This window comes from Saccoglossus kowalevskii, chromosome 2, assembly GCF_978046115.1.
Source record: "Saccoglossus kowalevskii chromosome 2, keSacKowa6.1, whole genome shotgun sequence".
Classification (NCBI taxonomy): Eukaryota; Metazoa; Hemichordata; class Enteropneusta; family Harrimaniidae; genus Saccoglossus; species Saccoglossus kowalevskii.
This window is the reverse complement of record NC_140642.1, coordinates 22839706-22867272: the sequence shown is the minus strand read 5'-3', so window position 1 is coordinate 22867272 and position 27567 is coordinate 22839706. Positions and strand designations below refer to the sequence as shown.

At 35.4% G+C, this 27567-nt stretch overlaps 3 protein-coding genes and 1 non-coding gene across 4 annotated transcripts in view; 2 read left to right on the top strand and 2 right to left on the bottom strand.

Moving 5' to 3' along the window:
- Nucleotides 1–9206, bottom strand: part of LOC102806847 (uncharacterized) — a 38325-nt gene extending 29119 nt beyond the window's left edge. The window contains exon 1 of the mRNA XM_085492951.1: nt 9059–9206. The gene's annotated coding sequence lies outside the window, so the exon portion shown is untranslated. The remainder of the gene's footprint in view (nt 1–9058) is intronic.
- A 2819-nt stretch (nt 9207–12025) lies between these two features.
- On the top strand, nt 12026–13045 carry LOC146748601 (uncharacterized). The gene has a single exon (XM_085505380.1). It carries the CDS (start codon nt 12026–12028, stop codon nt 13043–13045), a length of 1020 nt encoding a protein of 339 aa, XP_085361506.1.
- Nucleotides 13046–19791: 6746 nt separating this feature from the next.
- Nucleotides 19792–27288, bottom strand: LOC100377352 (vesicle transport through interaction with t-SNAREs homolog 1B-like). The gene is made up of 7 exons (XM_002741070.4): nt 27122–27288; nt 25795–25853; nt 24770–24880; nt 24425–24499; nt 22484–22657; nt 21807–21868; nt 19792–20099 (listed from the first exon to the last, which is right to left on the bottom strand). The coding sequence occupies exons 1-7, from the start codon at nt 27219–27221 to the stop codon at nt 20012–20014; spliced, it is 669 nt and encodes a 222-aa protein (XP_002741116.1). The 5' UTR covers nt 27222–27288; the 3' UTR covers nt 19792–20011.
- A 207-nt stretch (nt 27289–27495) lies between these two features.
- TRNAE-UUC (transfer RNA glutamic acid (anticodon UUC)) lies at nt 27496–27567 on the top strand. The gene has a single exon. It is a non-coding gene; the product is annotated as a tRNA-Glu (tRNA).

Here is a 27567-nt window from a genome sequence, read left to right as displayed (position 1 = left end):
AACAACTATGAATTGGACATCTGGGAAAACTAACTGACTGAATTAACCATCAATAAAACAATGGCTATATGCGAAAAATTATTGACACTTGGTAAATGCAAGTAGTATTATTAATGTGTTAGTGCCAGTCGTTTTTATTAATAGCCAACAGATTCTCTTTTTGTTCTCTTTTTGAAAAGAGTGATTTCAAAACATGAAAGAAGCAGCCTATCGGCTGAGATAGTTCGCTGTTAGCAATGCACATTTCAATTAGAGAATTGAAAACATCATCACAAAATGAACATATCTGAGATCGGTTCACATGAGGTACCTATATGTATAATATCAAAGCCATCAAACTTGTTGTTGAAGTTGAAAATATCTTTTTTTATCAAAAATGAAAGATATCTTCATGAAATGAACAAATCTCAAGGGTTATGCGAGGTACATATACACCAAGTATCAAAGCAATCAGACTTGTAGTTTTCAAGAAGACGAAAAAAAAGTAAAAAGTTGACAGACGACACCGAACGACGGATGACATCGGACAATCACTCATATGATAAGCTCCGCTCAACAAAGCTAAATATGTTTTTATTTATTATATTATGTCAATATACAACTAGTGACTGATTTATAATACTTGACAGGAATTTTAGACGATTGAATTCAAGACTAGAAATGCAACACTTGTTTCTCATATAGGGAAAAACACAGGATACACACTCTTATCCTGAGGGACTAAGCTTGGTATTTTGGCATTATTTCTTGTTAAATATTCAAAGTTGACTATTTGAAAGTTTGTTTTTACACAAAGAGTTTTTTTTTTATTTGTGAAGATAATATAATGACATCAAAGTAGTATTTGAGGTTGGTATAACAGCTGTATAGTTAGACAGTTAAAAATGGAATTTTTTTTTACCAAAAATATTCACTAAAATTAGAGAATTGAAGGTATCATAACAAAATGAACAAATCTAACTAAGGTCCACTTGAGCTGTCTACATATAAAATAACCATTTTTAAGAAGAATTCAAAAATAACACTTTTTAGAGATTTGAAGATATCTTCATGAAAAGAACAAATCTGAGAAGGGTCCACCCAAGGTACATATATATACGAAGTATCAAAGCAAGCTGATTTTCTGTTTTCAAGAAGCAATATGCATAGCTCTGCTATGTTGACTAAGTAAAATTAGTTTTCTTTTTTTCATTTTGCATTGATTGTTCAGCGCTAGGATGCAACTTACAAATTAGGATGCAAATTAGCTAACTTCCTCTGAAAGATCCGATTTATTTAAATAATCATTAGGAAACAGGCTCAAATGAAAGCACCCTTAGCCCTACCCATATAATACAGAATCCACACTGCGCAGGTTCATAGAAAGCAGAGAAGTCAGAACTCATCTATTAGCACAAGTGATAATTACATCAACATTTACCAACTAAATGACATCAATCAGACTTATCATAAAATTCACTGCATTTATAATTCAAAGCCACAGATAATTATATTTCACTTTATTTACTGAAAATGAATAGTGGCTTACATGGTTTGACAAGCAGTGACAACTGGCACTATTGATGTGATAGTACAAATACATGATACTGAACAGTTTTCAGTTATAAAACTTAACTCCAATATATAAACTGAAGGCCATCATATAAAATCTAGTCTCCACCTGTGACTAATTCGTGACACACACTGTGTGCACATTACAGTCATACGTGTATTACTGTGAGTACATTTTATTTGGCAATTACAAGAATCAATGACCAAATTAACTCTTATAGTTACTTAGGGACTAAAAGCCTTAGTTTATGGTACTAATATTAGCAAAACACTGAACAGCAATGAATAGATCATATAACAGAAACATTCACAGGGGAGGACGATGCCCTGAACACCAACTGCGTTTTTTTCCATTGCGGAGAAATATCACGTCTCTGTAAAACCAAACTCTAAAATCGAATTCATTGAATTTAGTCATAACATCACTGATAAATTGGCCTCTTTATCATTTACAATATGTTTGCCTGAAACAAGAGTCAAACATAATCAAGGACTCTATAACATAAGCATAATGCTATGTGACAACAACAGTAACAAATGCCGTTATGTGCTGTTACTGCCAACATCACAAACAAATCAGCCACCACATTGTGTTTACATTGTCAAAACCTTGCTCTTCATGATCTATTACATAACATGATGTGAAGCCTTATGACGTCAACAGTAATACGCAAACAAACTGTTGTTTTGATTTAAGCATGTTATGTGACACAAAACAGAGGATTAAAATTAGCTTGAATAATTTTGCCACGATTCTGTTTCATCACGATAACCTGGGATAAATACAATATGCTGGCTCACTTCAGCTGTCAACGTACATCGAGGTCATAGCTGAAGCAGACTAGGTCACAAAGCTCCAGAGAATGCATATCAAATACTACACTTTAACAAACAGCACTAGAGATACCACGGAGCAAGTGGCAGCAATGCAGTAACATACTTACGTAGCTCTTGAAGAACTGTCTAGAAAATAACAGACGCCATGTTTCTAAATTAGATATCCATGTACAATGATGGTGGACTGGCAAACGGACATCACAACCACACTAAACATCAAAAAGGTCAACCTCACAATTTATACCTCTCAAAGTATGCTTTAATAACAACAAAGGGCAGCTGCAGGGTTTCATGTAACTCATTAAATAAACGTCAAAGGAAAGGTACACAGTCAGAATGATTTAAAGAGAGCGAACATCTGAGAGAGCGAGACAGGAAGCAAGATTGTTATGACATCAGATTTCCTTGAGAAAAATCGTGATCATGGCATGGCATTGCAATGCATTATGCAATGGCCCATTTAACCTAATAACGATTTTATACTAAAGACGTGTTTCAATACACGTATAAACAGAACTCATAAACTAGAGGACAATTAACTTAAAGCAGCAATAGCTGTGATTCTTTATTTGTTTAACCATATAAAGATGACCAAGTCTTTTACAAAATATTGTTTTATACAAGATTGTATGGGCAAAGTAATGTTACAGAAGGCTAATGTCACATAAAATGTGATGTACAGGAAACTAGGGGTCGAGTAGTCGTCATTCATTGAAATCGGTTACTTGATCAGAACATGATGCACAGCGCACATTATTTGTGGGAAATGACATAAAATAATCAGTGAGAAGTCGTCAGAGAGGTTAGTCCCCCCAAGAAGGCAATGTTTTTGACATTTTGCCCAGGACCCCCAGTAAGGTGTCATCTTGTACCATGATCCCAGAGGTTCACTTGAAAAAAATGGATTTCAATGGATGACATTCTCTGGAAACCTGGACGTAACCCAACTGCCATCTAATGTACAAAGTCAGTATACATGTATATGCTATATTTTCAGTGTCCACATTTTGGCGATGACCATTACTAATTAGCAGTAATGACACAAGATATGTTTTATCAAAGATAAAATTGCTGCATTTAAGGTCCACAGTGTCAATACAAGTACATTTCAAGACATATCACATTCAGTAATGAGGTGAATATTTAATTATTTCTAAATTTTTATTATCTAATACAGGGCAAATATGCACACAAGGGTTATCAATACCTTGCCAACCATATATCCTTGGAGAAGCAATCAATCCTTTGCAATGACACAAGAGGTCTAATACATCAACTTGGTATCATTAGGCTTAAATTTAAACCATTTGAGAGGCTGCGTAATTATTTCAGATAATATCATATATGATGGAAAGAAATACCAACAAAAACCACTGCTATACAAAAGAGATTCCTACGGCTATGAGATCCATTGATTTTAAAGGCCATGCAAATATAGAAAATAGACTTCAATCATTTCTCAGATTAAAATAGAAAATAGATTTTGAAGAAGTAATGTTCAATGATATACAAAACACTTTTAATTCAATACAACATATAGACGATATTTCCTGTCTGTAGTGCTTCACAAATGTTTAACTTGTGGAAAAAATTTTGTAGCTACCAATTAATTACAAATTGTAGCAGTGAAAATTTCACTACGGTTCTAACGATGTGGAGTCATAGCGACATCTGCAAAATTTTGTCCACACAAACACTTGGTGGTTCACAGTGTATTGTGTAAATATCATCTTTATCTGTACTTGTGTATATTTCTATGCAGTATAAACAATTACCTAGTTTACAATATTTTATTAGAGCTAGCGAAAATGCCCATGTAAAAGCTCAAGTCAGGTTTGGGTTGTGTTGAATACAAAAAAGGACTGAGCTCCATCCAACCTTCTAAACAGAAACACCCAGTAAAAAGCACTGTTACAGCTTGGCTATAACCATTTACATCCATGCTAAAACAAACCAGGCGGAGCTTCAAACCACACCTGCCACAACAATACAATTGCACAAGAGATACATGTAATCCCCTGTTAATTTGTAAGAAGAGCAATAGTTAGGCTCCAATAAAACGCTGTTGTGTAACCTTAGCAAATGTAGGCCATAATGACCACCTAGCTTGGTGGTTGTTATTTTATAGATGTAAATTGCTTACTGGTGTACCAATGCACAATTACTACAATAGATTCATAAGTATGCACCTATTGCAGACAATAGCGGATAATGCATTAATTAGTCATTGTTGACAGTAAATCAGTACTAATTAATGATTATTGATGTTTACCTCAGTTATAATGAATGATATCAGTTACAGTAAATACGCATACTATTCTTATCCTGTATGCACAAACAATGCATGTGTTAAAAATTGTCTACTGAAATGTTAACTTTCAGTTTTGTTGACATGTATTTACAGGTATGAATAGGCATGAGTTGAGGCAACTACATTTAAACATTTAAATTTCAATGATTTTAAGCAAGTAGAAAATATGTCAGCTACCTATTTGCTTGTACTTAACCATTTGCTAATGTATTTGAATCATGTTGCAACATGAATTGATACACAAAGATTCACCCTTGTTAAGTTGAATTAAGTGCAACTCTCAGGCCATTCAAATTGCAGTATGTACTTCTCATTGTGAATCTACACTTAGACAAAAATAATATGCAAAACCAATTAGTTTTTCTTTAACCTCAATGAAAATGATACAAGTTTCTTAATGATTTTCAACAAAAGATATTCATATATGATGTATCGTATGATTTTAAGTTAACGATAATAAAAGATATGTTAAAATGCTTTGTAAATTAAATTTGCTTTTTTCACTCAATTGTGCAGTCAATCCTCTCAGAAATTTGCATGGCTACACCAGAAGCATGAAATATAACAACATACCAATATAGGAAATTCTAATTTTACAGTGTATATTGCTCTGATTGTTGTAAGATCAGACCAAAAAAATATTGTTGATTACCTGCAGACCTTTGTCTACAGTCTAGACGTATTTACCTTTTTCTACTGTATGTAGAAAATATGTTGGTAACTGACAATATTTTAAAATATTAACTTACAACATCCATGGTTTTCACTGTAATGTCTTGGTGACATCTAGACTTCTATAATTTCTTATAATTTATAAACGGTAAACTTCTTCACTGATCTGAATTTCAAATATTTTTGAATTTTGATCATCTAAAGAAAATTGCAAATTGCTATAAATTAAATTCCTAATGTGCACAGAAACATTTTATGTCCAACAGACTTGAAAGGCTGGACTCACTCTGACAGAACTCAGGGATTGATGTCAAAAATAATCACACATCCCATGCGATTTCAAGGTCATCTGAGGGCATTCTAACCTTGAAAACATAGAACAAATATTAATTTCAATATACTGTTACCAAACTAATACATTAATGATATTCACTTGAGCAAAAGTAATGAAATTTAATAATTTTTACCCAGCAGTACAATATAATCTTTCAATCAACAAAGTTCAACCAAATATCAAAATCCCATTATTATTACCGGTATATGTATATGCTAGAAATTATCACTTTCCTTTCGTGATTATCAAGTTTAAATGAAACACTAAAAAAAAAAAACGAGAGTAAGCTCAGAATTCATAAATAACAATATTGATAGTTACATGTACATGTAATTTGTTTGATAATTTACCAAAACTATGATTCTCCTCCTTAGCATGTCATCTGATTTGTTTCACCATATGTCACCATGTGAATCTATAGGCATTATCATTTTCCCTCCCAAAGGAATCAATAGTGAAATGCTCAAAAATGCCCATTGTTATTTCTCTTGTGCATCAAAATCAATACAGTGGCCAATAACACAACACAGAGGTAAGCAGTGTATAAATGTGTGTGAACTGTAACCAACCATCTCAACACAATGCACTAAAACATCATTGAAATAAAATAGTGACTATTTTGTGCAATCATGACAAATTCAACATTATGTTACTGTTACTGCACTCTCCACACTATAGAGGTCATTGGTAATGATGGATAACTTAACAATAGTGTCACCGACAATTCTAATCAATGTCAGAAATTGTTGCACATCATTTGATATATATAGTCTTTTATATTTTGTCTACTTGACATGACAACATCGATGTCAGCCATTATTGTACAACAAATAATCATCATTGCATTACTAATTATAGCAATGGAAGAAATATCACTTCTTTCTTTCCTGATTTCTCGCCCTCCCTTAAAAACATTATCACCTTTTTATACCCTAATACATACATAATGCTCTGCATTTACACACTAAGACTATAAACAATACATGCCACCTCCCACTGACATTGTACATGTATTTAAGATCAATGTCCTAACATGTCTCTTGACAATCTACGTGAATCACTTAAATGGCTCATTAATTGGTGAAATACTGATCAAAACGGGATGTCTTATGACACAACAGTAGAAAAGAACACAAAAATAAAAGTCCAAAATTATTGATAGACACAAAAACACTGCAGTAATTTAAATACAAGAGAAAGCCTCTCTTCACAAATATAGCATCAACAGTAATAAGATGTCAGCTTCTGCCATCATGTACAAATTCTAGAATCAGATTCACATGAGGTCTGATGATCAGCATCATTTCCTCTATGGAGATGGATTGTCAAGCGATGAATTAGAAAAGACTGTCACCATGGAGACAACATGCTAATATTAATTAAAATGAAACAACAGATTTACAGAAATTGTCAAGAAAATATTTTCTGAAATTCACAACAAATATACTAGTAGCCAGTCTAATTGAGCCTGACTTAAAACATAACAACGATAAGACTTTTTTCTGGACTCTACCAAGCTCAGTGTTTTTAATCTTTGGTGACATATGCACAGTGTATAAGATAAACTAACAAATGCCTCCTATTAATCTGTCTCTTATATCTCACTAGTGACATATTAACATCCACTGAACTCAACAAAGTCCCTCAGTGGATTTTTATCAGCCTATTCCAAAATTAAAGGCGTTGACAAATGTACTTGTGTCACTTTGCAATAAAATCTCCTTAACAACACCTATATGATGATAAGATACCAAGGCGGTAGAATACAGAAAAACTGACATGAAAAAAAAAATCAACAACAAATAATGCGCTTAAAATAGCCTGCATCAAAGTGTGTTTTAATCATGTAATTCAACTACTCAGTGAAGACACAGTGATAGGGTTACAATACGGCACAACTTGAACTTTCTAGGTTCAGTTTCTGAAATGACTGACATTACAATTCTCAGTATTTTTTTTAATAAATAATAGCCAAAATATATATGATGCATTTTAGAGAAAAAAATAACATTGGATTTTAAACAATGCAATTTGCAACACTATACCGCTGGTATGAGTACTAAGGACTACTTTACTCGAGGTGATATTTATTTTCACTGAAAACCCCAAAAGTTATTTACTGTGAATAAATTACAAGCAAATAATGGAAGGGAGGGGGGGGGGGGGTTATTTGGTACATTTCCAATCTCAATTGGCAGTATGCTTCCTAGTAGTTTAACATGTAGAATCATGAAAAGATGACAATTTCCCATAACATGTAGACATCAATTACCAAGATAATCACCCACCTCAAACAATAATAAACAATACATTATACACCAAATCCAATTAACAGAATAAAAATGTATGTATTTAATTTTGGTTACTCTAGGTGTATTTTAATGTACTGTAGCTGTATATTTAAGACTAAACAAAAACTTTCTGCTTTTTTTAGATTTTTTAAACTTGACACTTGTTTTAGTATTTAGAACTTATATTGTTGCAATATATTTATAATAAACTTGTTAAGGCCAATCCACTATTGACACAGATGAAATTTTGAAGGAATGAAATAAAAAGGATTTGAACACATGCACCAGTGATGTCAACACACAAGAAGCCGGTTCATGGACCCGGTGTCAAGACCCCGAATAGATGAAGCAACCCAACATTTTCCAGTTGTGGCCAGTTTGCAATCGACTCGCAGAAAACAAAAAACGAGCGAGAGGCCGGAAAGGGGGTGGCGATTTAGCAACACATGGAAGTGATATTAGAATATCGATTTCCACGGAGGCACTCTTGCCTCTTTACTCTTACTTAGTCTTGTTATGTTTCCAAGATGTAGGACGTGAACGTTTTGCCTGTATGCGTACCATTCATTAACTTGTACGTGAATTGGGCAAATCTATGACATTGCATACGCACTGGCCTGTTTAAATTTATTGTAATTATTATTTTCCGTAGTATCACTGCGAGACACGTACGCGATTTTAAATCCCTCAGCACTGAAGTGGCAGTTACTAAAACAATCACAAATCTAGGTTGCACAAAAAACAGATTTTTAAAATATGGGGTGAGGGTTGGTTATTCACAGAATTAACATTCAAGGAAGGAACGTAACGTACCTCAGAGTTTTGTAAAACACCTACGCAGTGAGCAGCTATAAAAACATATCAAACAGCGATACTAACACCTGGGAAAGATTGTGTACGCAACGACGAAAGGCGACCGAGAACAGATTGTTCTAAAGTCGAGTTACCGGAATGTTTGGTATGCAATGTTTTCACGTCCGAATCAACACTGCTCGTATCTCACGAGACAAATTGCTAGACAGTGATAGCTGGCAACAAGTAGTAACGATATTAGTTCCCTACCTTAGTATTTGATGTTGCTTAGATTGTTTTACATTGCGGCAGATACACAGTAAACATCACAGAAAAACTCACGAAGGCAACGACAACGGCAAAGTCCGCCATCTTGAATTTCTCTATAATTTTACCGACATGCTTTGCGGAATGCGAAACTTCCGACCGACCGAACGCACTAACGAGCGGCTTCCGCCAGCTGGAACATCAAAACAAACAACGACACACATGGGCTATGTGCATACTCGCTGCAAATCTGTACATGATTTTTTAGTATGGTAAATTTCAAAATACTATTGAATACGCTTGAAATAAATGGAAACGAACAAGTTGGTACCACGTCTATTGCCTCGGTAAAAAAACTGCGTCACCCGTTTTCATTTTTGAGTCACGATGACCATGCTGACAAACATGATTCATGAATATATTAATATGATTCATGTCGCATCATATGTATTTGAACTTTATAAACAATTCCGAAAAAACGGTGTCTCAAATGAAAAAAAACAACAACAAATAATCATATAACCTCGGTGTTACTTTCTTGGAACTTTTTCTGCATGTATTTAGCTTTTGTAAATATATCGTTGAACGAGTAGGGACAGTTTTTAGAGTTCAAGTTGGAAGAGGGAATTACACATAGCATCTGCACATCTTGTATCCATCCCTGGACGCGAAGGACGCCCATCGGGTGGATACTCGGGTAGAAAGCCGAATTGCCATTTCGCAACAAAGGGGTTCTTTGTTTTTACAGAAGGGAGTATTGCACTGGAAACAACGCTCTTCTATAGACCACAGGGATATCGTATACTGCGGAGAAACCAAATGAAAAGGAATCATTTTTTGCCCGGATACGTATGTGCACCCGTGGTGGTGGTGGTGGTGGGGGGGGGGGTTACTCCAAGTCAGACCTGGTACCCATGCTAAAGTATAGCCGTTCAACAAAACCTCTAAACACGTACTTATTTTTGTGAAATTATACCCCATTTCAAGCGCAGAAACATAAAATAGATACCCTATATACATACTAAAATCATAATGTTTCCAAGTTGAGGTAACAGGAATTCATGAGAAACCTTTTTTCACCTTTTATTACTATACTCTAAGTTACATCCGATACTCGCGTATACGCGTCAAATAACTAAATAACACCCCGTTTACGCGTTTTTTTGTTTTGTTTTACTTCAGCTTGCCTACCATATTTATTCGGTGAACCCCTCCTTGGTATGTGCAAAATTCTCCCGAGTCGTGACAATACGAAAGTGTTATAGAATCAGATGAGACAAACTTTACGTTTTTAGAAGTTTAAAATTTACGATAAAGATAATTAAAATTAAGTCACTTTTGTTTCCATAGTTCTCGTTCAGTAGATCATTCTACTAGTACACCTTACTATGTGACATAAATGGCTCTTAGAAATACTATGCTTTGTTACTATGTCTACGTGCCTTTTCTCCAAAATAATCTCGAAGGTGACTTATTGATTTCTGTGGGGACTTAGCGATGAATTATGAGAGGGAGAGGGAGAGGGACACGAAAAACCCTACCAACCAAATCGCATTTCATCTCCAAGGCAGTAAGACAGCTGAAGTTACTTTCATGACATGCAATACAAAATTAAATAAGTATATACTTTGTAAATAATTATGTGTACTGCTTATTCTAGACAGTTGTAACATAACCAGCGTAGTGACAATATAAAAGTGAAATTTTTATGTTGATTGGTCACGACTGATGGACAATAATGTGAGATGTATTGAATTTCACTGAGTTAACAGGTAACCAGTATACAATGTATACTGCCACCTATATGCAATACTGGGACTGTGCGAGGGCGCTGTTTATAACAATGGTTAACGTATTCGAAAGAAAAGCACCCACAGGACATAACATAATATATATAATCAGGCTTATGGTTTTGAAGAAGTCGATCATGACAAAGTGACCCATCTTCAATCACGACAATGGTGCTCACATTTACCTGTAATTACAATTTTACCAAAACAAATCAGTACATACGTCCCTCAGACGGACAGAAAAATACTGTACGCAGCTTCTGATGGAGAAAAAGTAAAAACTCTTGTGTGATACAAACCGACATTTTTCAATACGTAGGAATTTGATGCTGACCTCTGATGTGTATATGGGGGTGGGTAATTGTCGATCAAAATTTGGTAAAAATTTTGCAAGTCAGCAACTTTTGTTGCACAATACACCTAAGCATGTAAGGGTAGAAGAGGAGGCTACTATTTAATATTTATATCAAAAATCCGATTTCTTTAAAACGTGGTATTGAAATACATTTACCACTATATATTTTTTTTAAAAGTACAAATGTACGTATAAATAAAGTTCTAGATAGATGTCTGCCGTGTACGTGAAAATATACACCATCCCTTCCAGACGGTCAACCCTTAATATGTTTCAAGAAAAAAAAATGCTCACTGATTTGGTGGTAAAAATGTTGAAGACTTTCACCTAATTTTACTTACCACTTTTCTAACTTTCTGATACGTACTATGTCAATACGATGTCACATGACCATGTGTGTCACTGTGACATAGCGCTTACTGTAACGTTAGTGTATCGTATACATTGCCCCTTGTATTGCAAGAGCTACGGCTCCTCCTTATGTAATGGTATGTTCCATTACGCATGCGTGGGCATTAAAAAATATTACTGTCGGGCATTGCTCGAGGTCATCCTTGTGTACAATATTTATTCTTTTGAATACAAAGTCAAGTAGACTTTACATGGTGTCAGAAGTGGTCTTGTTGCTAAATGAATGCACAAGGAAACGTTTTGTAACCCAGAAATCCATAGCGAACTGAAATTGAATCGCCGAGGTGAGTTTTAAACTGATCAGACCAACTTTCCCTGTTCGAAGTTGAATGTACACACGTGACTTTGCAATCGCCGTTGCTGCTCCGTGAATGCAGACAATTTTTCCGAGTTTATACCTCATAAATTTCAAGTATGGCGGATGATCAAGCACAAGGAAATGTCCCCCATCCATCGAACTTTACATCTAATGTTCCACTGCCTCCAAAACTTGAATTGAAGGGTAATCTTGCCAAAAATTGGAAGAAATGGAAACAGATTTGGGATGCATACGAAATTGTAACCAACCTTGATAAGAAAGATGACAAGTGCAGAGTTGCTACGTTCATCACATGTATAGGACTAGACGCGTTAGAAATACATAATAGTCTGCCTTATGAAAATGAAGGTGAAAAGGAGAACATAGCTAGAATTATTGAACTGTGGACAACCTATTGCATAGGAAAAACAAACGTGATATATGAACGCTATGTGTTCAACAATCATACTCAACAGCCAGATGAAGGTATTGATGCATATGTTACAAAATTACGAACCTTGGTAACTACTTGTAACTATGGTACACTGGCAGAAGAGATGGTACATGACAGAATTGTGTGTGGTATCCAAAGTAATACGGTTAGACGCAAACTACTACAAGAATCGAATTTAACACTGTCAAAATGTATAGACATTTGTAGAGCCTCAGAAGCTACAACGGTTCAAGTGAAAGCCATGGGTGGGACAACTGAGCAAGATCAATTAAACTTTGTGAAGAAGAGAAATAAGCCTAATAAACAAATGACTCAAAGTTCTAACATTGTCAATAACTGTAAATTCTGTGGACGAAGACACGAGAAGAATAAATACAAGTGTCCAGCATATGGAAAAGTTTGTTCAGCATGTAAAAAAAAGAATCACTTTGCCGAGAAATGTGAAGGTGACAGGTTTGAGCCAAGGAAAAACAAAAAGAAAGTACATGTAGTCAGCACAGGCAATGACTCTGAGTACAGCGACACATCTGAGTTTGATGAACAGATCTTAACTCTAGAACACAACTATGAAGTGAACGTAATAAACAAATCACCGTATGTAACCAAAATAAAGGCTACAATGGAAATAAAAGGTAAACCAGTCCAGATGCAAATTGATAGCTACTTGCAATGTACTACCTGAGAAATATGTACCAAAAGGGACTAGAATACAGACATCCAACCATAATCTCACAATGTATAGCAAGACGAACATGCCAGTTATAGGTACATGTAAACTGAATATACGTAACCCAAAAACTGACAGGAAATATCAAATAGAGTTTGTAGTCGTCAAAGGTGACTATATACCACTGCTAGGGTCTCGTGCATCACAGCAAATGAAGCTAATCACAGTCCAGTTTGAGAATATACTCCAAATTGAAGAGACAACAAGGAATAGTGAACTAAGCAAGGATCAAATAATGGAATCCTATGGTGATGTATTTGAAGGATTAGGCAGGATGGATGGTAAATTACACTTAGAATTAGACAAGTCTGTTACTCCAGTTGTAATGCCTCCTCGTCGAGTACCTATAGCCATTAAGGAGAAACTCAAAGATGAACTAAGTCGTCTTGAAAACCTTGGTGTCATTAGGAAAGTTACAGAGCCAACAGATTGGGTATCAAATTTAGTCATTGTCAAGAAGTCAAATGGATCGCTTCGACTTTGTGTTGACCCAGAGCATCTTAACAAAGCATTGAAAAGAAGTCACTATCCACTACCAGTGATCGAAGACATTCTCCCAGATCTAGCAAATACTAAAGTCTTCAGTAAAGCTGATCTCAAAGATGGATTCCTACAGTTAGAACTAGATGATGAGTTAAGTTTACTCACTACATTTCAGACGCCATGGGGCAGATACTGTTACTTAAGAATGCCATTCGAAATTACTCCAGCACCAGAGAACTTTGAAATGAAACTAGATCAGAACCTAGAAGATCTACCTGGTGTATATAAGATAGCCGACGACTTACTAATAACAGGACGTGGTGAAACTGCTGAGGAAGCAAACGTGGATCATGATAGAAATATGATAAACCTACTTGAAAGATGCAGAGAAAAGAACATTAAGTTAAACAAAGAGAAATTTCAACTTAAGAGTGATGAGATAACCTTTATCGGACATTCTTTGACAAAAGAAGGTTTAAAACCAGATCCAAATAAAGTGAAGGCCATACAGGAAATGGAGAAACCAACAGATGTTGCAGGAGTGCAAAGAATCATCGGTATGATTAAATACTTAACCAAATTCCTCAAAGACTTGTCAGACATCTGTGAACCAATGAGAAGACTAACACACAAAGATGTGGAGTGGAATTGGTCTCAAGAACAAGATGAAGCATTTGAGAAAATGAAGGAAACAGTCTCTACTGCTCCTGTCCTAAAGTACTTCAATTCAGATGAGCCAACGGAAGGACAAGGTGATGCATCTTCAAAAGGCCTAGGATTTGTATTAATGCAAAATGGTCAGCCAGTAACTTACGCGAGCAGAGCTTTAACCAGTACCGAACAGAAATATTCGCAGATTGAAAAGGAACTATTAGCTCAAGTATTTGGAATGGAGCGAAACCACCAGTATGTGTATGGAAGGAAAATACTTCTGTGGACTGATCATAAACCACTAGTATCCATATATAACAAACCGTTAGCCTCAGCTCCGAAGCGCTTACAAAGATTGCTGCTAAGACTTCACGCTTATGATGTAGAGATTCGTTACAGATGTGGTGGGGAAATGTACCTCGCAGACACACTCTCACGGGCTTCACTACAGGACATAGATAGATCAGAAGTTGAAGAAGAAATTGAAAGCATTCATGTAGTTGACTTTCTTCCCATCTCTGAGCCACAGCTCAGACAGATTCAACAAGAGACTAGCAAAGATATAACTTTACAGTCATTGAAGGAAGTTATACTGAAGGGATGGCCTGATGACAAACACCATTTGCCAGCTGAACTACATGTCTACTATGACTGCCGTTCTGAATTAGCCATGCAAGATGGTGTAGTGTTCAAAGGTCTCAGATGTGTAATACCAACTAGTTTGAGACCAAAGATTAGAGAGAAACTACACAGCTCTCATAATGGAATTCAGAGTTGCCTAAGAAGAGCAAGAGAAGTCGTATATTGGCCAGGGATGAACAAAGACCTCACCGATTTCATCTCAAAGTGTGAAACATGCAATACATACCAAAATAATCAACAGAAGGAACCAATGATAAGTCATGGTATCCCAGAACGTCCTTGGGAAAAGATTGCCTCAGACATTCTAACATTCAACAAAAGAGATTATCTCATAACTGTGGATTATTACTCCAATTACTTTGAGATTGATCGCTTGTATGAGAAAACTGCATCTGAAATCATCAAGAGAACCAAACGTCATTTCTCAGTACACGGTATACCAGATCAGTACTACAGTGATAATATACCATACAACTCTAAAGAATTTCGCGATTTCGCCAAAGACTATGAATTTGAACTTATTACCAGCTCCCCGGAATATCCACAAAGTAATGGTAAAGTAGAGAATGCCGTAAAAACAGCCAAATTGTTAATGAAAAAGTCAAAAGATGCAGAAACTGATTTTTACCTCGCACTACTTAATTGGAGAAACACACCAAGTGAAGGAATGGGAACATCTCATATACAACGTTTATGTGGTAGACGCACAAAAACACTGCTACCAACAGCTTGTCTACTGCTAAGACCAGAAATACCTGAGAAAGTACCCTCCAAACTACATGAAAGAAAACAAGTACAATGTCAGTACTACAATCGTGGGGTGAAAGAACTACCTAGTTTGAAGGAAGGAGAAATAGTACGTATGAGGCCAAAGGCGCATGATCGGTCTGGCCAATGGGTGAAAGCTCGTGTAGAACAACAAGTCGATGTAAGATCATATGACATTAGAACAGAAAATGGAAGAGTCTACAGACGCAATAGAAGACATCTCAGAAATTCAAGAGAACCATTTAATTCTAACCAAACAGAATACAAAGTCAAGTAGACTTTACAATTACCTGACATATTATTTCAAGTAAGGTTGACCTCTCATATGTTCTATAACAATGTGTTGTTCACGTCTGATATGTACAATGTCAAGGTTATCTTCACATCTGACATGATGGTGACATGTCAATGTGATATTGACCGTTAAAATGTATTATGATATAGATAGATATAGATCTCTGACATACACAATGTCAACGTAATGTTCACCGCTAACAATTAGAATCTTTATTCATAATATTCCAAGGATATAAACCAAAATTATTACACTTTCAGAAAACGGTGATCATAATGACAAGAAACTACAATTTACCAAACATGGGTACATGGATACATTTTGACAATGTTAAGATTAAACCACAAAAGATAAACGCAGCAAGACCTTTGAAGGATCGGAGTTAACCATAGTTGATTACATGTTGGTTTGGTAGGAGGATCACGCTACCTAACCAGTATATGCCTCATTCAAACTACGGGCAAACTAATACAAATCTCGACTAGACCATCGCACCATGGAACAATCGCGGCTTACTCGAATCCATTTATAAAGAGAAATGGACTAAGCACGCAACCTTGACGTACTTAAAGGGGCACCTTCCAGTTAAGATTAATTTTACAACAAATTTACTTTCTGGATTAAAATAACAATGGATAACAAAAGATAGATTAACATTGTAAACAACATAAACAATAGTGTCCCATGATTCTTTGGTGCAATCCAAGGGATTGAGCGGTTCCCCTTTAAGTATTACGTTCAAAAATGGTCAATACAATGAGCTTTACAAGCACGTACACGATATGACATGTTGACACATTTACTGAACCAAAGCCTCTGATGTTCAACTGTGACAAGTGCTTCCGTGAAATCAACACAACAGAATTCATTCAAGATACTATACACCGTAGAATAACTACAAGGAACAAGGAACCCTTCATGTGCATGTGTTTCGTCGATCTTACCAAGAGCCAAGACATATTTTCTGCATTTATTTTAAAGTTTAATGAAAAATTCCAATAATTTCATTGCAGCTCCTAATCACTTATTAGTGAGCCCCTGTTGTAAAAGGGTAGCAACAAATAAATAAGAAAAATAATAAGGCAATAAAACAAGATGTAGTTTGTAGGTTCGTTTTTATGTAGTTGAATAATGTTTGTTCAATCACAATGTGCGTCATTTGGGATTTCTTGTATTTGAACTTTAGTAGTATTACTCATTGCACATTTTAAGAAGCTATCTACAAACTACTTTTGAAAATACTTTAAATCACCAGCCGAGTTATATTTCCTTCTCGTTGATGTTGAGAGGATGGAAGATTTTTATACATCTCAGAGTAACGAGATGAAATGCAAGTACTACAAAACAAAATATCTAGTATGTATAATGTTAGCCAAATATATTCCCCAAAATTCTTAAAAAAACACGAGAGGGCTACATGTAATGGTGCTAACACCACCTTGCAAATCTGTCTTTTTTGGCTTCATCTTTGGCGAAGTGCTAGAAAGGGATACATTTATAATAATAATTTTCTGCTCAGGTTTCAACGAATGTACAATCATCAATGTTCCCAAAACTCTTTATAAAGTGACTGCAGTTTGCATTTCAAACTATAGCTATTCCAAAGATACAAAAGTTATAAGGTCTGGACTACGGCCACCTCCATATGAAGAAGTATTTGTCTTTACCTTGATATTTAAATGCCTCTGACATTTGTTCTGTGAGATTTCTTTTATTGTTTTTGAAGTATCTCTGCATCATTAACTGGTAATCTTTGGTAATTCTCTGCTGTGTACAATGTGTCAATGTAGTGTTGACCTCTGCTGTGTACAATATGTCAATGTAGTGTTGACCTCTGCTGTGTACAATGTGTCAATGTAGTATTGACCTCTGCTGTGTACAATGTGTCAATGTAGTGTTGAAGTGCCGTGTAGGATATTTCAATGTAGTGTTGACCTCTGTTGTACAAGCTAGATGTCAATGTAGTGTTGAACTCTGCTGTGTACAATGTCAATGTGATGTGGACATCTGCTGTGTACAATGTCAATATGGTGTTGACTTGCTGCATAGGATATGTCAATGTAGTGTTGACCTCTGCCCTGTATGATAGGTCAATATGGTGTTGACCTCTGCTGAGTACAATGTCAATGTGATGTGGACCTCTGTCGTGTAAGATATCAATGTGACGTTGACCTTTGCTGTGTACAATGTCAATATGGTGTTGACCTGCAGCATAGGATATGTCAACTTCTGCTGAGTAGAATGTCAATGTGATGTGGGCCTCTGTCGTATAAGATATCAATGTGACGTTGACCTTTGCTGTGTACAAAGTCAATATGGTATTGACATGCAATGTAGGATATTTCAATGTAGTTTTGACCTCTGTTGTGCAAGATGTCAATGTAGTGTTGACCTCTGCTGTGTACAATGTCAATGTGATGTGGACCACTGCTGTGTACAATGTCAATATGGTGTTGACCTGCAGCATAGGATATGTCAACTTCTGCTGAGTACAATGTCAATGTGATGTGGGCCTCTGCTGTGTACAATGTCAATGTAGTGTTGACATGCCGTGTAGGATAGTTCAATGTAGTGTTGACCTCTGTTGTACAAGCTAGATGTCAATGTAGTGTTGAACTCTGCTGTGTACAATGTCAATGTGATGTGGACATCTGCTGTGTACAATGTCAATATGGTGTTGACTTGCTGCATAGGATATGTCAATGTAGTGTTGACCTCTGCCCTGTATGATAGGTCAATATGGTGTTGACCTCTGCTGAGTACAATGTCAATGTGATGTGGACCTCTGTCGTGTAAGATATCAATGTGACGTTGACCTTTGCTGTGTACAATGTCAATATGGTGTTGACCTGCAGCATAGGATATGTCAACTTCTGCTGAGTACAATGTCAATGTGATGTGGACCTCTGTCGTATAAGATATCAATGTGACGTTGACCTTTGCTGTGTACAAAGTCAATATGGTATTGACATGCCTTGTAGGATATTTCAATGTGGTGTTGACCTCTGTTGTGCAAGATGTCAATGTAGTGTTGACTTCTGCTGTGTACAATGTCAATGTGATGTGGACCACTGCTGTGTACAATGTCAATATGGTGTTGACTCGCTGCATGGGATATGTCAATGTAGTGTTGACCTCTGCCCTGTATGATAGGTCAATATGGTGTTGACCTCTGCTGAGTACAATGTCAATGTGATGTGGACCTCTGTCGTGTAAGTTATCAATGTGACGTTGACCTTTGCTGTGTACAATGCCAATATGGTGTTGACCTGCAGCATAGGATATGTCAACTTCTGCTGAGTACAATGTCAATGTGATGTGGACCTCTGTCGTGTAAGATGTCAATGTGGTATTGACTTCTGACATGTATGTCAATGTAATATTTCCTTGACGTGTACTATGTTAATGTGATGTTCACCTCCGACATGTTTGTGTTTGATAAAGGGCACATAAAATATGTGTAAAATATATTGTTTAAATAAAATTCAAACTCACTCTGCACAACAGTTTTAAATTAAGTTTTTCCTTATGTACAAAATCCAACATTTTATTATCATATTTACATAAAAGTTTGCATGTCAAAAGGTCTTTTCTAATCCTAGGTTCAACACCTTTTTATGAAACAAATCCTTGCTGGATAGTAGAAGAAGTGTGTACAAATATGCTGAGCATCTGCAAAACCTCATCACTCAAACAGGATTCAGATATTATTTATAAATAGCTGATAGGCACCAAAACATTCCGTCCCATCTTCATTTATAAATACAGACAACATGGGTGCAACATGATTCTTTGGTTTGAAGTTTGACCATTACCATTCAGCATGTTTTCAATTCGTTACACAGATTGAAGATTGAGATAGTACAATTTTGTTTTAGATTTAAAGCCAAAATACCATTATTGCGATACAGAATCTTCATAAAACAAAAAAGATATTCAGCCCTAACAAAACCGATCCACAGTGGTATAGCAGTATATGGCTATTTCTTGTTTGGTTGATTCAAATGTTGTGACTTCCACCAACCAATATGCATGAGTCCATTACCACTTATTTTATTCACATACGATTTGTTTGTTTGCAGTCATTTTAACTTTAAGTATAAAATAGCAGCAAGTATTGCCATCTCCAAGAGTATAATGAATCCAAGTATAAGTTTATTTGTGATCAACCTGCAAGACAGAATAATATACGATATATCAGTCATCATGTAGCATTAAAAACAATAATGACATATTTGCATTCGTACAAAACTTTCGAAATGGTCCTTATTTGGAGTAAGAAAACACTGAACACATTTGAGATTATTTATGCAACATTCAAATGCATGTTAAATTGCACTAAATTATTACTGGAAGCCTGAATAAGATGTATAATAATAAGGTTATTATGAGAATACCGCAAAGTATAAACCTTATAGTATAGTGCCCAAGATTCTATTTACCGGTAGTATACAATAGACAGGCTGTGATGCAAAAAATATGTGGTTGTGGTTGTTTTATAATCAAGGTTTTTGATTAATAATTTGATGTTCAAATAATATTCTGAAGACACTGCAAAATATTTATTTTCACTGAAGGGTTGATTTAGTGAAAATAAAACCCAGTTAATATACTTTTTTTTCCTATATTTTGCATTCAACTTGTCAAAAATCAATGAAAATAAATTTGATACAAAAAACCTCAAAATTCTTTTTAGTGAACATTAATTCCAGCTAAAATGAAGTATTTGACAGTATGCCAATGTGATAACTTCATTATCAAATCAGACAGCTAACATTAAATAATTATGTATTCTTGAAACTTTAGAGTGGTGCCTGGCTTATTGTTTCTGTTTCTTAAAATTAAAAACTTAAAAAACTTAATAGTGAGAGAATCCACTGAACTTTGTATTCAGTGGGTGCTCTTACTACCAACGTCTGGTTGCAAAAACTGCAATATTATTTAAATTTTTACTAAGATGTTGTAGTTTTTACTATCCACAAACATATTGTACACTTTTCAGTTTTAAGTATATCCACTGCTTTATTCCATTGACAGTTTCACATATTAAATGTATATTTTCCATGATTTATGCTTATATCTCCTTCCTCAACATCAGGCCTCAAGCCCTCCGACCCTTTAAAAACAATCAGGCCACATGCCCTCTGACCCTTTAAAAACAATCTTCAACTGATATTATACAAATATATGTCTACTTCAGTGAATTTTTTCCACCAATTTCTAGTTCCCGTAACTCTTGGTGTCTTTCTTAGCTTATTGAACAAAGATTATCAAGGTGGAGTCTAAATTTACACTCCTTCTAGGAGGTACTGGCCATAACCACAACTCTATAATGTATTTATTTAGCAGATCACGAGTTACTTCTGCACCAAGAGAATTAATTGGTGAAGCATTTTCATTGATATTTTGTATTTCATTATTTTATTATATTACATTGGGCTTTTGTGACACCATAAAAATTAAATATTCTCTTGCATTAATACCTGTATTTATATTACAATTTACTGCATGAAGGCTACTTAATGGGTGGCACATGATTGAAATCAATATTATTAAACAGAATCTTGACAACATATGCCACAGAGTATGTCTAGGTCACATGGTTGCCTTATGATTTATAATATTTTTCACATGCTTCTGTTCATTTTGTTATGTATAAGAAAAATATTTCACAACATTTTACACCTACTTGGAGACATGTAAGATTGATTGGTTATAATAAATAATTATTAGCTGTAATGCAGTGGCTAATGTTTTGATTTTGTTTGAACCATCCTCATTTGAATACTGATAAGATAGATGCAAGAAAGATGCACGCCCACCACCCCACCACAAGGACTAGCAAAAAACAACTCTATTTGTTATACACTGCCTTACTTTCTTCCCATGGAATTTAAAATTTTTCTACTTTTACTAAGTTCTGCATTCATTCCATGTACCTGTAAAGATTGAGAAAGAGATTTATGAGAAAAGGTACAATATACACTATGTAGTAATGTGTGTGTTGAAATCGGGGAATGTACATGTACTTGTGAGTCTTAACTAGTGTTTAGAGCAGTTCTCAAGTATAACTGCTCTAACCAATATTACTGTATGATGATGTATTTGTTACAGTTACTATCAGCTACCACACTGGTGGTAACAACACAAGCAACTTGGTCAAAACATTCTGTATTATTGTACAAGTATTTTATGTGATCTTTAAATTTTGTTCTTCACTCACTCACATATATATATCTAATATATATGCGATATATATCGAATGTTTATACACTGTGGAATGTACCAAAACAAACACAATTTCTTTGCAGGGCAGATAACATGCCAGCTTCTGTTCCATCAGGTTATAATGCCTTAAAGTGAGTGCTTTGTTCAATGGTTTTCATATCTCTATAATATAAGGGTAGGCAGTGTCACAAGAGACACAAAATAAAATATTTTCCACCATAGTAACTAACAGGTGGAACTACAGGTGGTATCTGTTGATAAAACCATAGTATTAAAAAAAACTCAACATCAGTGCTATATCAGAAATACTGATAACAACCACCTACCCTGTCCTGGGTTCTAACAAGCTGCTCTTTCTGTTCTCCCAGGTCACCAATTATTTCCACAGCAACCTCATCTGTTTCTGCTGCCACCCTACGTGATCTATCAATGCTGTCTGATGCTCTCATCAATGTGTCTGTCCCTTGTAATAATCGTGATCTCTGAGAACTTTGCATTGCCTAAGATAAGGTGACATACTGTAAGATTGCAATTCATGCATACCTTTAACCTTAGAGTGAAGTGGGTTATTCAAGACTTTCTGAAATATGTTGCAACTTGACCAAGACAGTGGCAACAAAAAAGCTATTTAGAGTAGAAATAAATGGCTGCAAATTGCAAACAATTATTCAGTTATTGGATTGTTTTTAAAAACATAATATTAGTAATACCGGGTAAGATACAAAGTAAGACTTTGCATATATAAAATGACACTGAATGTAACTTTTTACTCATTCTACAGTGTTCATCCATGGATGTTTTTCTGAGTTTTTTCAAACCAGGCAAGTCAATGGTAATTGTTGCTTCTACTTGGGGGGGGGGGGGGCAATTTAAAATTTATTTCAATTTTCAGACCATCCCCATGTCCAATCAAACAGTGTCTTACACTTCACAATATTACACAGCAGAGGAAACAGAGTTTTTAATTTCTGTCATGGCATTTTTAAAACATGTCATGCATGGCATTTTCATGATATGTCATTGTATTTTCAGCACATGTCATTCTGTTTTTACCACACGTTGTTTTCAGCACAAGTCATTGCATGATTCAACACATGCCAATGTGTTCTCAGCACATACATGTACCATTGCATGATTTGACACATGTCATGGTGTTTTCAGCACAAGTCATTGCATGAGTCAACACATGTCATGGTGTTCTCAGCATATACTATTGCATGATTTGACACGTGTCATGGTGTTTTCAGCACAAGTCATTGCATGATTCAACACATGTCATGGTGATCTCAGCACATACCATTGCATGATTTGACACATGTCATGGTGTTTTCAGCACATACCATTACATGATTCAACACATGTCATGGTGTTTTCAGCACATGCCATTGCAAGATTTGACACATGTCATGGTGTTCTCAGCATATGCCATTGCATGATTTGACACATGTCATGGTGTTCTCAGCACATACCATTGCATGATTTGACACATGTCATGGTGTTTTCAGCACATACCATTACATGATTCAACACATGTCATGGTGTTCTCAGCACATACCATTGCATGATTCAACACATGTCATGGTGTTCTCAGCACAAGTCATTGCATGATTCAACACATGTCATGGTGTTCTCAGCATATACTATTGCATGATTTGACACATGTCATGGTGTTCTCAGCACATGCCACTGCATGATTCAACACATGTCATGGTGCATTCAGCACATATTAAACATGAGTAACTCAGTTTTAAAAGATTCTAGATACGCATATTTTCTCAATAGTCAGCTATGGTTCCGAGAGTTGGGCATTTTGAGAATGAGCTGGAAGGGTAATTTAACAAATGAAAAGGTTGAAGAACGTATGGGATGTCAACTGAAATTGACAACAAGGCTGTGTCAAAGGAAAGCTAGGTTTGCAGGACATGTTCTTAGACGATCTAATGGAGGGCTTGCTAGTCTTGTAATTGAAGGTACTATAGAGGGATATCGAGGCAGAGGATGACCTAGAAGAACCTGGGGAAAGAACATCACAACATGGACAAACACGGAAAACCTTGGGGTTGCCAAGAGAAAAGCTGAGAACAGAAGTTTCTGGCGCAGTCTTGTTGTCAACCTTCAAATGGAAGAAGACACTGGATGATGATGAACTCGGCTATTAATCATCATCAAAGAAAGCAAAGTCAGTCAAAAAAATGATTTGCTTACATACTAGTATTAATAAATCTCAACAACAAAAAACTCAAATTTTATGAAAAGTATTTACTTACAGTAATTTCTGCCTGAGTATCATGAACACCAGGACCAAAAGAATCTCGACCACTAGCTCCACTCGATAACTGTCGCTAAATTAAACAAAACACAGTGATCCTTTTCTAATGAACTTTGAAGCTTAAAATAGATTAATTTTTTTAAATTATATTATTAATACTCTGTACCAAAATACAGTGAAGTGTTATAGTGGTTGGCCAATAATTATTTCTTTTTTTAATTTAAATGTAATGCGAATTCCTTGAAGCAAACATTTTCTAATAACAATCAATACTTGTTATTACTTTGTTTGGAAGATACACATTTCATATTAGTGTTCTAAAGTATTGTTACTAGTTATTTACCAATTTGTTTTGTATCTTTTCAAGATCTCGTCTGTAACTTCTGACTTTACTCAAAGACTGTATTCTGTAAGTTCCTGGAGCAGGTTTCAATTCCTCTTCCATTTCATGCACCTAAAATATGTACAGAAAAAAAAATCAAAATTAATTTTGAAATGTGTTTACAAAGTTACAAAATTAATTAAAAGAACCTACCAATTTTTTATGGTTGGGTGTGCTTTAAAGCGGGAGTGTGGTCACCTATGTATGCGTCAGACGGCCATAGCGTGTCGTTCTTGACAAAAACGAGTCTACCCACGAGTCTTTGTGTTTTTAGTGTGTGTTGTTATCGTCGCTTGGAACTCAATTACTGTGTATGTGCAGGTGGCGACCCCATCAGTTTAAAGATCAAAAGGGACACCAGAAAATAAGTTGTATACACACAAAATAATGTAATCATCACACTGAAACTGCAATCTGTCAGTGTCTTGTTGAACATAAAGTTTAAATCAAAATTAAACAAAGAAAAACTTGACCAATCATTCATCGACAGCATTTTTATACAGTCTCCAAATTTATTCAACTAATATGTGGCCAATTTTGTAGATGGCAAAATACTTTGATTGGATTTGAAGTTGCAGTAATATTCATTTGTGTCAACAAAGCCATGTACATTATAAATTGTTTATAAGTTGCTCTAATTGACTGAGCCAATCATTTATTTGAATTTGAATGAAATTTTGAATGTGCATATAATATGGGTTTATTGATTCCAATGTACTCCCTAGGTTCTGAAACCAATGGCTTTTAATTTAGAACATTTAACTTTCTGCAAAATGAGCACAAAAAAAACCCGGTGTATAATTAAGCCCTATAATGTACATTATGCAGACAGGCAGGTACAAACTCTAGCTTCAGTACACACGAAAACAACCATTTTCTGTCCAATGCAAGATCCAACGTTATGAGTTATACAAAGGTCATAGTGTCATAATGTGCTATACACATATGATGATGGTGAATTTTGATGGAGTAAGGGCATCTCTTACCAAAATGAACCCATCTTCAATTCTTCGTTCAGCTTCCCGTATCAACCTTTTCCTTTCCTCTACGAAGAAACAGAAAATAGCAAAATTCATATTATAATTTTTTTGGCATCTATATTGGCAAGCTCCTACATTTATTCTCAGTATTGTTATTCACTTGTTATTTTTGTCTGCGGATGTTAAACTATGAGAAAATATAGTGGGATTATATACAATTATCCAGCTACAAAATCACATATGCACGTACATTTATATGAATGCAGGAAGGCACTCCTTATTCTTGTATTTCAAATTGTTTTGTTAAAGATGTACTGTCGGCAAAACTTAGTTGAAAGCCCATTTAATATCGAGTCACTTGGTCAAAAATCATGACACACGACACATTGTACAATTTAACAACTGAGGTATTTATTTGTTGTTCAAATTCTGCTTCAGGAGCATGCTAAACACAACAAATTTGAAAAAAATGTAATGTTTGATGGTGTGATTTTTTTCTAAATGGAAAATGCTTCACATTGAATATTGCTTTTGAAAAACATCTTGCGAATCCCATAGTTGTTGTGTTTATCACAGTGCGCATACTACTTAACATGTCTTGAAACAACGTTTTGCTGACACAACAACTATAAAGTTGCATTCTGAGAATTCGCCCACATTTACCCACAAGGCCCACAGTAATTCAGAACAGAGGTAAATCGTTTTGAACTTGTGCTTGTCAGAATGCTACTCAAAAGGTATTAGAAATGGGAAGCCAACAAACATGCTGAACATCACTGAATTTTTTTTTTAAATGTTGGTAAATATTTCCCATAATTTATGAGAATTCAACCCATCAACCCCCAGAAAACCAAATAAATCTTTAGCAGTGTCTTAATTTACAGATCAATCTTGAAACTAAACAGAGGGAATGTACTTGTCACAAATATATAAATATTTCACACTTTCAAAATTAATATGCTAGTCTGCTGAACCCATAAACATTGTCCTTGGATCTTCAGATTTTACAGGTACTAGCCATGAATGTCGTGCTCTTTTTCACAAATTCACCAAAATATGGGCAAAAATTGCTGTGATGATACAGTTTTCTATTATGCGAATGTCTTTATTTATTGGAATTGACTTTCACTGAGCACATTATTTTTTTGTTAAGATTCGAAGTACAGGATTAATTAACTTTATATAATGTATATAATAACTCTGCTTTTCAAGGTTTTACATTGTGGACGAAACTACAACTTGTGAATGGAAATGTGAGCGCCATTTTGGATTGTGATCATCATGTGATTCACTCGCATCACGTTAACATTTCGACTAAATCTAAATAACTCACCTCCACTTGAAGCAGGTATTCTGTCAGACACTGCTGAATTTAATGATTCATATAATGTTTGAAACTCATCTTCGTGTTTCTCGAACTGTTCAGACGACATTTTCGGAGCGATATAAACCGACGATGACGCCCAAAACACTTCCTGGTTCAATGTTGACTGTGACAGCGCCCTCGTAGGTATGTGTGTTAAATTATTTCGTCTATGGTACTCCCCCATTTCACCACACCCGGTAGATACGCTATCAGCATATAGTTATCTGTGAATTTGAAAGATCGCAATGTTTGTTGATATTTAATGCTTTACAGTGATTGTGTATGCTCACCTATTATCATGAGTGGTCCAATACGTTTCAGCGCACTACGGGTTTCAGTAATCCCTAGTGGTCTAGTGGTTAGGATATGTGGCTTTCACCCACAGGGCCCGGGTTCGATTCCCGGCTAGGGAA

Coding starts and splice junctions, on each gene's coding strand:
- LOC146748601 (XM_085505380.1), top strand. CDS start 12,026: ATGGCGGATGATCAAGCACAAGGAAATGTCCCCCATCCATCGAACTTT.
- LOC100377352 (XM_002741070.4), bottom strand. CDS start 27,221: ATGTCGTCTGAACAGTTCGAGAAACACGAAGATGAGTTTCAAACATTA. Junction 24,500..24,769: donor AAAAGATACAAAACAAATTG/GTAAATAACTAG, acceptor TGTTTAATTTAG/CGACAGTTATCGAGTGGAGC. Junction 22,658..24,424: donor ATACTCAGGCAGAAATTACT/GTAAGTAAATAC, acceptor ACCTTATCTTAG/GCAATGCAAAGTTCTCAGAG.